Consider the following 11,782-nt stretch of genomic DNA (forward strand, 5'->3'; position numbering starts at 1 on the left):
TAGTCTAGTCTATAGTCTAGTCTATAGTCTAGTCTATAGTCTAGTCTATAGTCTAGTCTATAGTCTAGTCTATAGTCTAGCCTATAGTCTAGCCTATAGTCTAGTCTATAGTCTTATATAATTATAATTAGGAAATTTCTTCTTTAAAGCTTTCTGAATAGCATTTTTAATAGCTGCATGGAAACTGTTTATATAAATTTATAATAAAATCCTTAAAAACTTTATATTTAATAGAATTTTCTTTAGCTGAATTATGCTTTGAGTAGCTGAATTTAAATTTTAGCAGCTTAATTATAATTGTTGTTAAAATGTTAAATATATTTTATCATATTTTACAATATATAACAGATTTGAGCCAGCTGAATTGACTTTGAAGTAGCTGAATTGCTTAAAATTACAAAATTTCTTTTTTAAAGTTTGCTGAATAGCACTTTTAATAGCTGAATAGAAATTTTTTACCTTAACTTATAATATAACCATTAAAATATTTAAATTGAATGGAGTTTTCTTCAGCTGAATTGCCGTAAATGTAGCTGAATTTAATTATTAGCAGCTGAATTAGAATTTTCAAATAGCTAAATGACTTTAAATAAGTCTGTGGCATAAACCGCTATTTAGTTTGTCTTCCAAAATGCGAAATTCTTTTTTTTATAAAAAGCTATTGCACTTTAATATCACATAGATTGAGATAATTCGTAAAGAGTTTCTTGAATGATTTTTTTCTATTTTCTAAAGGGGGTCTTGAAGTTATTACAAAGGAAACATATCAGCTAAAGATTCAGCAATGGAACTATCACGGAAGCGGCCTATGCGCAAAGCATACGAGATGGCATGGGCTACGTAAGATTGTTCATGAACGCCGTGGAAGAGATAAGACATGGCGCCTGGAAAGTAAAATAATGAAAGACGATTAAAAAGAAAAGCCCTTCCAGTGGCTGTAAGATTTTTCACTTACCCGCTGAATGTATGGTTACATCACTGCCACCATGATAATTTTCATCGGTATTTACCGCGCCCTGTTGCGTATACTCCCAATCGGTGGTATCCTGCAGAGTGGGATCTTTTCTTAAACCATTAGCATCTGGCTGGAAACCCTTATAGGTAGTGCCATAGGTCAAAGTAGTATAGGGAGTTCCTTCAGTCTTGGATTTGCCAGCAACACCCAAAATATCGGCACCTTTGGGAGCATGACCATTAATGGTTAAGGTGTGAGCATGATCAGCAGTGACTATAACCAAAGTATCTTCCAATTTATCACCCAAATATTGAACACTAGCATTGATGGCCTCATTGAAAGCTAAAACCTCATTTAAGGCTTTACGGGCGGTACCCCTATGATGGGCCTGATCAATCATGCCACCCTCTACCACCAATAGAAAACGTTCATCTTTAGTTTTGAAAAATTCCAAGGCTTTCAAAACCATTTGTTTAAGAGAAGGCATGCCGGCGGGGGTGGTATCACGTTCAAAGTCAAATTTCAAATGACCATTGGCAAAAATACCCAATATATAGTCCACTTCCGAGGGATTAATGGCTTCCAGTTCGCCCGTATTTTGGGCCACTACATGAGGCTGATCACGTTGAGCTTTAATGTTAGACCATTCTTGTATTAAATCACGACCATCGTTAGACTTACAGGCCCAAGTATCGATGGGATCTAGAGGTGTATCCGAGACATTGGAAACCAACATTTGACGACCACCACCCATTATGACATTAATGCTTTGACCCGTCAAATCTTCTATCAACTGACGTGCAATATCTTTACAACCCTCATTATGGGCTTCGGCCGGCATTTTTTGTTCACATTCCCAGCGACGATCGGGGGTATGAGCATATAAAGCGGCCGGAGTGGCATGGGTAACTCTAGTATTGGTAACAAAACCCGTTAACATGCCATCATCTTGAGCCCATTTTAATATAGAATTAACCTGATGATCCACATTCAAAGAAGCCGAACAATTGCCCAAATTAACGCTGGCATCCACACCACCTGTCTCGTAATTAACCTTAACACCCGAGAATAAAGCAGTGGCGGTGGAAAAGGAGTCGGGAACTTGCTTATTAGCGCAATAGGTCTGAAAATGTTCTACTATTACAGAGCTATACAAATCTTGTTTATTACACCATTAAACTTACCTTTAACAAACCCATATCGGGAAATTCTTCCCAGGACATTAAACCCTCCTCGGAGAAGCCCATTATCCTAGCAGCTGTTACCGTATTCGGACCCATACCATCGCCCACAAACAATATAACATTTTTAGCTCTTCTCTTATTACGTTTACGATTCAAAGCCTTTTGCAACTCCAAGGTGCCGCGTTCAAACCATTCCTGTTGGGCCTCTGGCAGACTCATTACCAAGGCACTAGCCTCTTCCATTAAACCATTAATCGGATGATTAGCATTAATGGTATGATGTATAACAAAACCCACTGTCATGACCACCAGCAGAATGGCCGAGAATGATACGGCTATTATAAAGATTTTGGATTTATATACAGGTTTCTTCTTCAGCTTAAAGTCACTGCTGCTACAGCCTTGACTATAGCTATCCATTTCCACAGTACTGTTGGATTCCGTTATTCGCTTGCGATCTGTCATTTTGTTTTATATTTCCCTTCTAAAGTCTAGAGTGTTTAAAAGTTTTCCGAACACTAACTACTTAGTCCAGTAAATTTTTTTAAAACAATATTTCTTTCTAAAATAAGATAAGAATTTTGTTAGAGAAATTTACACAAAGCGCAACAGTTGTACATATATCATTATTTGTTTCAATTTGAAAGAAATGTACTTTATCTTTATGATGTTTTGACTATATAACTGATGATATCTCTCGTCTTTTTAAATAAAAAATTTAGATTCTAAATTTGTTAAAATTGATAGCATGTTAAAGATTACTTAAGTTATTTATAATTAAGTAAAATTTTTTTATTTGTACTTAAAAATCAACAAATTTATAAAGCTGTTAAATAGCTCTTCCAAGTCTTGTTCGGTATATTTGAGTTTACTAGACAAGTGGGCTATAGTCTAGAATATAGACTAGTCTATAGTCCACAATATATACTAGACTGTAGTATACAATATGTACTAGACGATAGTCTCGACTATAGCCTAGACTATGGTCCAGACTACGGATTGTAGTCGAGACTATATACTAATTAATAGTTCAGCTATAGACTAATAGATCGGGCAATAGACTAACTGATAGTCCGGACTATAGACCAAACTATAGTCCAGTATATAGAATAAACTGTAACACAGGCTATACACTAGACTATAGTTCCGATTATAGACTAGATTGGATTACATTCAAGACTATTTATCAGACTATAGATTAAACTATAGAATAGACTATAGACTAGATTATAGACTTGACTATAGATTAGAATATATACTAGACTATAGCTTAGACTATAGACTAAACTATAGTCCAGACTATAGACTCAACTATAGTCCCGACTATAGACTCAACTATAGTCCCGACTATAGTCTAGTCTATAGTAAAGTCTATAGTTTAGTCTAGGCTATAGTCTAGTCTATGGTCTAGTTTATAGTCTAGTTTATAGTCTAGTTTATAGTCTAGTCTATACTTTAGTCTATACTCTAGTCTATAGTCTAGTCTATAGTCTAGTATATAGTCTAGTATATAGTATACTCTGTAGTCTCGTCTATAGTTTAGTCTATAGTTTAGTCTATAGTCTAGTCTATAGTCTAGTCTATAGTCTAGTCTATAGTCTAGTCTATAGTCTAGTCTATAGTCTAGTCTAGTCTAGTAGTCTATTCTATAGTCTAGTCTATAGTCTATAGTCTAGTATAGTCTAGTCTATAGTCTAGTCTATAGTCTAGTCTATAGTCTAGTCTATAGTCTAGTCTATAGTCTAGTCTATAGTATAGTCTATAGTCTAGTCTATAGTATAGTCTATAGTCTAGTCTATAGTCTAGTTTATAGTCTAGTCTAGTGTATATTCTAGTTTATAGTCTAGTCTATAGTCTAGTCTATATTCTGGTTTATAGTCTAGTCTATAGTATAGTCTAAATTCTAGTCTATAGTCTAGTCTATAGTCTTGTCTATAGTCTAGTCTATAGTCTAGTCTATAGTCTTGTCTATAGTCTAGTCTATAGTATAGTCTATAATCTAGTCTATAGTCTAGTATATTGTCTAGCCTATAGTCTAGTCTATAGTCTAGTCTATAGTCAAGTCTATAGTCTATTCTATAGTCTAGTCTATAGTCTGGTCTTTAGTCTAGTCTATAGTCTAATCTATAGTCTAGTCTATAGTCTAGTCTATAGTCTAGTCTATAGTCTAGTCTATAGTCTAGTCTATAGTCTAGTCTATAGTCTAGTCTATAGTCCAGTCTATAGTCTAATCTATAGTCTAGTCTATAGTCCAGTCTATAGTCTAATCTATAGTCTAGTCTTTAGTCTAGTATTTTCTAGTTCTAGTTAGGTCTGAGAGAGAGAGAGAGCTGTGATAAAACTAAAACAAATCCACCAATGTTTCCACTCTTTCCATAAACTTGACCTATTTATGGCTTAAAAATCAATAAAATTTATTAACACAATAAAGTTAAATTCTCCTTTAAACAATTGAAACAAAAAACGATAAATAATTCATTAAATATTTATTAATGATTGACAACATTACACTTTCACACTGATTAATTAATCTCAAATCTTTTGCTTTTTAAATTTTTAAGTAATTAAGCACGTGTTAAAACACTTAAATACTTTGTTAAACAATTTACTTTATCATTTACACAAAAATTAAAAAAAGTACAGAAATCACTAATGCAATTAACAAGAAAAAGAACTTCCGTACCATTTAAGCGTGTGTAATTTCAAACTCCAGCAAAAGCAAACTGAACTCTTAAAGCACTTTCAACTCTTTAAAACTCTAGTAAAAACAAACAATCAAAAAACTCGTAATCTCTTTTTAACCGCCACAAACAAAAAAAACATTAACTGTATTATCTCACGTTATGACTGTTATAAACTAAAGTAAATTTTGTAAAAAAAAAGTTTAAAAAACGTTAAGTATAGCGAATAATTGTTTTCAACAAATTATTTGATTTAATAATGAATGAAATCGGTGTGCAAATCAATATGGTGGATTTTATAGAAGTTCCCTTAAATAACAAAATTTAAGAGTTCGAAAGACCACTTGAGTGGCTTTAACAACAATTTTTTTTTAAATATAAATTTTGCACTGTTTCTTTTCTTCTTTAAATAATTTAGCTGACGCGTTATTAAATCTAATCAAATGTTTGTTTTATTGAGTTTCATTATAACAAAAAAAAAAAAAAAAATAAATAAAAATAACTAAATGAATGAGATAAAACAAAGCAAATTGTGTGTTAGTGGAAAAAATCAATAATTAAGTGATACCTTTGGGCTACGTTTTATTTGAGAATCGAGAGGAGTTAGACGAATTTTGTATGACCTATAGTCTGCACAGCATAAAGTCTGGACTATAGTCTCGACTATAGACTGAATATAATCTCGGATATAGACTGACTATAGACTAACTATAGTCTCGACTATAGACTGATTATAGTCTTGACTATAGACTGACTATAATCTCGACTATAGACTGACTATAGTCTCGACTATAGACTGACTATAGTCTCTACTATAGACTGACTATAGTCTCTACTATAGACTGACTATTGTCTCGACAATACACTTACTGTAGTCTCGACTATAGACTGACTAAATTCTCGACTATAGACCGACTAAATTCTCGACTATAGACTGACTATAGTCTCGACTATAGACTGACTATAGTCTCGACTATAGACTGACTATAGTCTCGACTATAGACTGACTATAGTCTCGACTATAGACTGACTATAGTCTCGACTATAGACTGACTATAGTCTCGACTATAGAACGACTATAGTAACGACTATAGACAGACTATAGACTGACTATAGTCTCGACTATAGACTGAATATAGTCACGGCTATAGACTGACTATAGTCTGGACTATAGACTGACTGTAGTCTCAACTATAGACTGACCATAGTCTCGACTATAGACTGACTATAGTCTCGACTATAGACTGACTATAGTCTCTACTATAGAATGACTATAGTCTCGACTATAGACTGACTACAGTCTTGACTATAGACTGACTATAGTCTCGACTATAGACTGACTATAGTCTCGACTATAGACTGACTATAGTCTCGACTATAGACTTACTATAGTCTCGACTATAGACTTACTATAGTCTCGACTATAGACTGACTATAGTCTCGACTATAGACTGACTATAGTCTCTACTATAGAATGACTATAGTCTCGACTATAGACTGACTACAGTCTTGACTATAGACTGACTATAGTCTCGACTATAGACTGACTATAGTCTCGACTATAGAACGACTATAGTATCGACTATAGACAGACTATAGACTGACTATAGTCTCGACTATAGACTGAATATAGTCACGGCTATAGACTGACTATAGTCTGGACTATAGACTGACTGTAGTCTCAACTATAGACTGACCATAGTCTCGACTATAGACTGACTATAGTCTCGACTATAGACTTACTATAGTCTCGACTATAGACTGACTATAGTCTCTACTATAGAATGACTATAGTCTCGACTATAGACTGACTATAGTCTCGACTATAGACTGACTATAGTCTCGACTATAGACTGACTATAGTCTCGACTATAGACTTACTATAGTCTCGACTATAGACTGACTATAGTCTCGACTATAGACTGACTACAGTCTTTACTATAGACTGACTATAGTCTCGACTATAGACTGACTATAGTCTCGACTATAGACTGACTATAGTCTCGACTATAGACCGACTATAGTCTCGACTATAGAATCACTATAGTCTCGACTATAGACTGACTATAGTCTCGACTATATACTGACTATAGCCTCGGCTATAGACTGACTATAGTATCGGCTAAAGACTGACTATAGTCTAGACTAGTCTAGACTGTAGTCTCGACTATAGACTGACTATAGTCTCGATTATAGACTCACTATAGCCTCGACTATAGACTTACTACAGTCTCGACTATAGACTGACTATAGTCTCGACAGTAGACTGACTATAGTCTCGACTATAGACTGACATTAGTCTCGACTATAGAATGACTAAAAACTGACTATAGTTTCGACTATATACAGACTATAGTCTCGACTATAGACTGACTATAGTCTCGACTATAGACTGATTATACTATAGACTGACTATATCCTCGACTACAGACTGACTATAGTCTCGACTATAGACTGATTATAGTCTCGACTATAGACTGACTATAGTCTCGACTATAGACTCACTATAGCCTCGACTATAGATTGACTATTGACAGAGTATAGTCTAGACTATAGACTGACCACAGACTGACTATAGTCTCGACTATAGACTGACTATAGACTGACTATAGACTGACTATATATTGACTCGACTATAGACTGACTATAGTCTCGACTATATACTGACTACAGTCTCGGCTATAGACTGACTATAGTCTCGACTATAGACTGACTATTGTCTCGACTATAGACTGACTATAGTCTCGACTATAGACTGAACATAGTCTCGACTATATACTGACTATAGTCTCGACTATAGACTGTCTAGATAGTCTAGTCTATAGTTAAGTCTATAGTCTAGTCTAGTCTATAGTCTAGTCTATAGTCTAGTCTATAGTCTAGTCTATAGTCTAGTCTATAGTCTAGTCTAGTCTATAGTCTAGTCTATAGTCTAGTCTATAGTCTAGTCTATAGTCTAGTCTATAGTCTAGTCTATAGTCTAGTCTATAGTCTAGTCTATAGTCTAGTCTATAGTCTAGTCTATAGTCTAGTCTATAGTCTAGTCTATAGTCTAGTCTATAGTCTAGTCTATAGTCTAGTCTATAGTCTAGTCTATAGTCTAGTCTATAGTCTAGTCTATAGTCTAGTCATAGTCTAGTCTATAGTCCTAGTCTATAGTCTAGTCTATAGTCTAGTCTATAGTCTAGTCTATAGTCTAGTCTATAGTCTAGTCTATAGTCTAGTCTATAGTCTAGTCTATAGTCTAGTCTATAGTCTAGTCTATAGTCTAGTCTATAGTCTAGTCTATAGTCTAGTCTATAGTCTAGTCTATAGTCTAGTCTATAGTCTAGTCTATAGTCCTAGTCTATAGTCTAGTCTATAGTCTAGTCTATAGTCTAGTCTATAGTCTAGTCTATAGTCTAGTCTATAGTCTAGTCTATAGTCCTAGTCTATAGTCTAGTCTATAGGTCTAGTCTATAGTCTAGTCTATAGTCTAGTCTATAGTCTAGTCTATAGTCTAGTCTATAGTCTAGTCTATAGTTCTAGTCTATAGTCTAGTCTATAGACTAGTCTATAGTCTAGTCTATAGTCTAGTCTATAGTCTAGTCTATAGTCTAGTCTATAGATCTAGTCTATAGTCTAGTCTATAGTCTAGTCTATAGCTAGTCTATAGTCTAGGTCTATAGTCTAGTCTATAGTCTAGTCTATAGTCTAGTCTATAGTCTAGTCTATAGTCCTATAGTCTAGTCTATAGTCTAGTCTATAGTCTAGTCTATAGTCTAGTCTTTAGTCTAGTCTATAGTCTAGTCTATAGTCTAGTCTATAGTCTAGTCTATAGTCTAGTCTATAGTCTAGTCTATAGTCTAGTCTATAGTCTAGTCTATAGTCTAGTCTATAGTCTAGTCTAGTCTATAGTCTAGTCTATAGTCTAGTCTATAGTCTAGTCTATAGTCTAGTCTATAGTCTAGTCTATAGTCTAGTCTATAGTCTAGTCTATAGTCTAGTCTATAGTCTAGTCTATAGTCTAGTCTATAGTCTAGTCTATAGCCTAGTCTATAGTCTAGTCTATAGTCTAGTCTATAGCCTAGTCTATAGTCTAGTCTATAGTCTAGTCTATAGCCTAGTCTATAGTCTAGTCTATAGTTTAGTCTAGTCTAAAGTTTAGTCTATAGTCTAGTCTATAGCCTAGTCTATAGTCTAGTCTATAGTTTAGTCTATAGTCTAGTCTATAGTCTAGTCTATAGTCTAGTCTATAGTTTAGTCTATAGTCTAGTATATAGCCTACTCTATAGTTTAGTCTAGTCTAAAGTTTAGTATATAGCCTAGTCTATAGTCTAGTCTATAGTCTAGTCTATAGTCTAGTCTATAGTCTAGTCTATAGTCTAGTCTATAGTCTAGTCTATAGTCTAGTCTATAGTCTAGTCTATAGTTTAGTCTATAGTCTAGTATATAGCCTACTCTATAGTTTAGTCTAGTCTAAAGTTTAGTCTATAGTCTAGTCTATAGCCTAGTCTATAGTCTAGTCTATAGTCTAGTCTATAGTCTAGTCTATAGTCTAGTCTATAGTCTAGTCTATAGTTTAGTCTATAGTCTAGTATATAGCCTACTCTATAGTTTAGTCTAGTCTAAAGTTTAGTCTATAGTCTAGTCTATAGCCTAGTCTATAGTCTAGTCTATAGTCTAGTCTATAGCCTAGTCTATAGTCTAGTCTATAGTGTAGTCTATAGCCTAGTCTATAGTCTAGTCTATAGTTTAGTCTATAGTCTAGTCCAGAGGAGCTCAATATTGCCATTACATAGCACGCGTGATAGGGTAAGAAAATTCTGCTGACGCTAAGTTGGTACACATACACTATAGGTTTAATTCTTCTTCTTTTTATAATGAGCAATATCAGTTGGTTTTCTCTCAACTTGAAAAACAAAATCAAATCAGTTGCTGATCAGCACTTGTCGAAGCGAGGTCTCTGCGCGACGTTTTTCAAATACACACAGAAATACAACAACAAAATTTTGAGAAAGCCGAATTAATGTAGGAGAACATGAGAGAACAGTTGACAGTTTTTTATATATAGACTTTGATATACGCTGGCTGTCAAAATCCGTAATAAATATTTGACAGTTAGCATATACTTTATAGTTTGTAGTCATTTTATTCGTATACTTTTATTTTGAATTGAATTCTGTTCTCTGCTGCTTTACCAACACAAATAAAACTATGGTAATCTATGGTGGTATGTGTTTGAGCAACACTGGTCTAGTCTATAGTCTAGTCTATAGTCTTGTCTATAGTCTAGTCTATAGTATAGTCTATAGTCTAGTCTATAGTCTAGTCTATAGTCTAGTCTATAGTCTAGTCTATAGTCTAGTCTATAGTCTAGTCTATAGTCTAGTCTATAGTCTAGTATATAGTCTAGTCTATAGTCTAGTCAATAGTCTAGTCTATAGTCTAGTCTAAAGTTTAGTCTACAGTCTAGTCTATAGTTTAGTCTATGGTCTAGTCTATAGTTTAGTCTATGGTCTAGTCTATAGTCTAGTCTATAGTCTAGTCTATAGTCTAGTATATAGTCTGGTCTATAGTCTAGTCTATAGTCTGGTCTAGTCTAGTCTAGTCTAGTTAGTCTAGTCTATAGTCTAGTCTATAGTCTAGTCTATAGTCTAGTCTATAGTCTAGTCTATAGTCTAGTCTATAGTCTAGTCTATAGTCTAGTCTATAGTCTAGTCTATAGTCTAGTCTATAGTCTAGTCTATAGTCTAGTCTATAGTCTAGTCTATAGTCTAGTCTAGTCTATAGTCTAGTATATAGTCTAGTTTATAGTCTAGTTTGTAGTCTAGTCTAGTCTATAGTCTAGTCTAGTCTATAGTCTAGTCTAGTCTATAGTCTAGTCTATAGTCTAGTCTAGTCTATAGTCTAGTCTATAGTCTAGTCTAGTCTATAGTCTAGTCTATAGTCTAGTCTATAGTTTAGTCTATAGTCTAGTCTAGTCTATAGTCTAATCTCTAGTTCAGTCTCAAGTTTAGTCTGTACTTTTGTCTATAGTCTAGTATACTCTCTAGTTTGGTCTATAGTCTATAACTTAGTCTATAGTCTAGTCTCTAGTTTAGTCTGTATTTTAGTCTAACGTCTAGGCTACTCTATAGTCTAGTTTATAATCTGATCTTTAGTCTTGACTACAGTCTAACTATAGTTTGGCCTTTAGAGTAGTTGTCTAAAACCTTCTGACTAATCTAACATTCTCGCATTTTAACTGTAGAGTGTAGTCGAAGACTTGTTGGGACAAGTAGCTAGGACTTGAGTTGCTAACTTTTACCTTAACTAGTTTGTATAACCATTTGATTATGAAATTGTCGGGTGAAATTTTAGATAATTTATAGTTTTCAAAATGCACTTATCAACTTGAATCACTGCTGCGGAGAAATAATGGTCTGTTTCTCCAAAACCACTGTGCACTAATATATTTATATGATTTTATTGTTTAAATGTTTGTTTGTTTTAATTTGCAAGCTCTCTTTTTTTAATAAAATTAATTTACATAAATAATATTTGTTTTTGTTTTTGTTAATAGGTTCTTCCGAAAAGTGTAAATAAAATGTAATCTCGTTTTGTTCAAGGTGTGAAATTTAATTAAGAAAAGTAAAAACAGTAGAATCTAGAAGAATTCAGAACTTGAAGTATAATCTGTTCAATTGTCTAGTCTTCAAATTGTTATATGCATTCCCTGCTTTAACAGTATCTCCTGTTAGTCATTGAGCAGTCCGTCATACCTTAATTGTGATTATTTTTTTAACAAATAATGATTTTTATGGTTGTTTGCACTAATTAAATTAATTTTTTAATAAATTATTATTAATACTTTTGTTTTTTTTTTTTTAATTTTATCGTCGCAATTTACCTCTTTATAGCTGGAATTTAAATAAACAACTAAATTTTCTATTTGCAATTCACAATTATTTATACACTCAGCAGCCACAGCAGCAATAGAG

At 33.6% G+C, this 11,782-nt stretch overlaps 1 protein-coding gene across 2 annotated transcripts; it reads right to left on the reverse strand.

Annotated features, from left to right (window-relative positions):
* Positions 1-645: 645 nt before the first annotated feature.
* On the reverse strand, positions 646-11,782 carry LOC119607001 (alkaline phosphatase). Of its 2 annotated transcripts, none has more exons than XM_037960691.1 (4): positions 11,692-11,782; positions 2,140-2,701; positions 956-2,078; positions 646-884 (listed from the first exon to the last, which is right to left on the reverse strand). In XM_037960691.1, exons 2-4 carry the CDS (start codon positions 2,602-2,604, stop codon positions 751-753), a joined length of 1,722 nt encoding a protein of 573 aa, XP_037816619.1. In that variant the 5' UTR covers positions 2,605-2,701; positions 11,692-11,782; the 3' UTR covers positions 646-750. The 2 variants fall into 2 exon arrangements, with proteins under 2 accessions (XP_037816619.1, XP_037816620.1); XM_037960692.1 differs by lacking the exon at positions 11,692-11,782 and adding an exon at positions 4,823-4,931.

The sequence above is a fragment of the Lucilia sericata genome, unplaced genomic scaffold (genome assembly GCF_015586225.1).
Source record: "Lucilia sericata isolate MDLA Ls3-8-SP2 unplaced genomic scaffold, ASM1558622v1 Contig000644F_arrow, whole genome shotgun sequence".
Taxonomy (NCBI): Eukaryota; Metazoa; Arthropoda; class Insecta; order Diptera; family Calliphoridae; genus Lucilia; species Lucilia sericata.

Bases quoted from the DNA above. Each gene is read 5' to 3' on its own strand.
- LOC119607001 (XM_037960691.1), bottom strand. From the start codon at position 2,604: ATGACAGATCGCAAGCGAATAACGGAATCCAACAGTACTGTGGAAATG. The intron at 2,079-2,139 runs GTAAGTTTAATG...GAACATTTTCAG, and splicing joins CCGATATGGGTTTGTTAAAG to ACCTATTGCGCTAATAAGCA. The intron at 885-955 runs GTAAGTGAAAAA...TTTACTTTCCAG, and splicing joins TGTAACCATACATTCAGCGG to GCGCCATGTCTTATCTCTTC.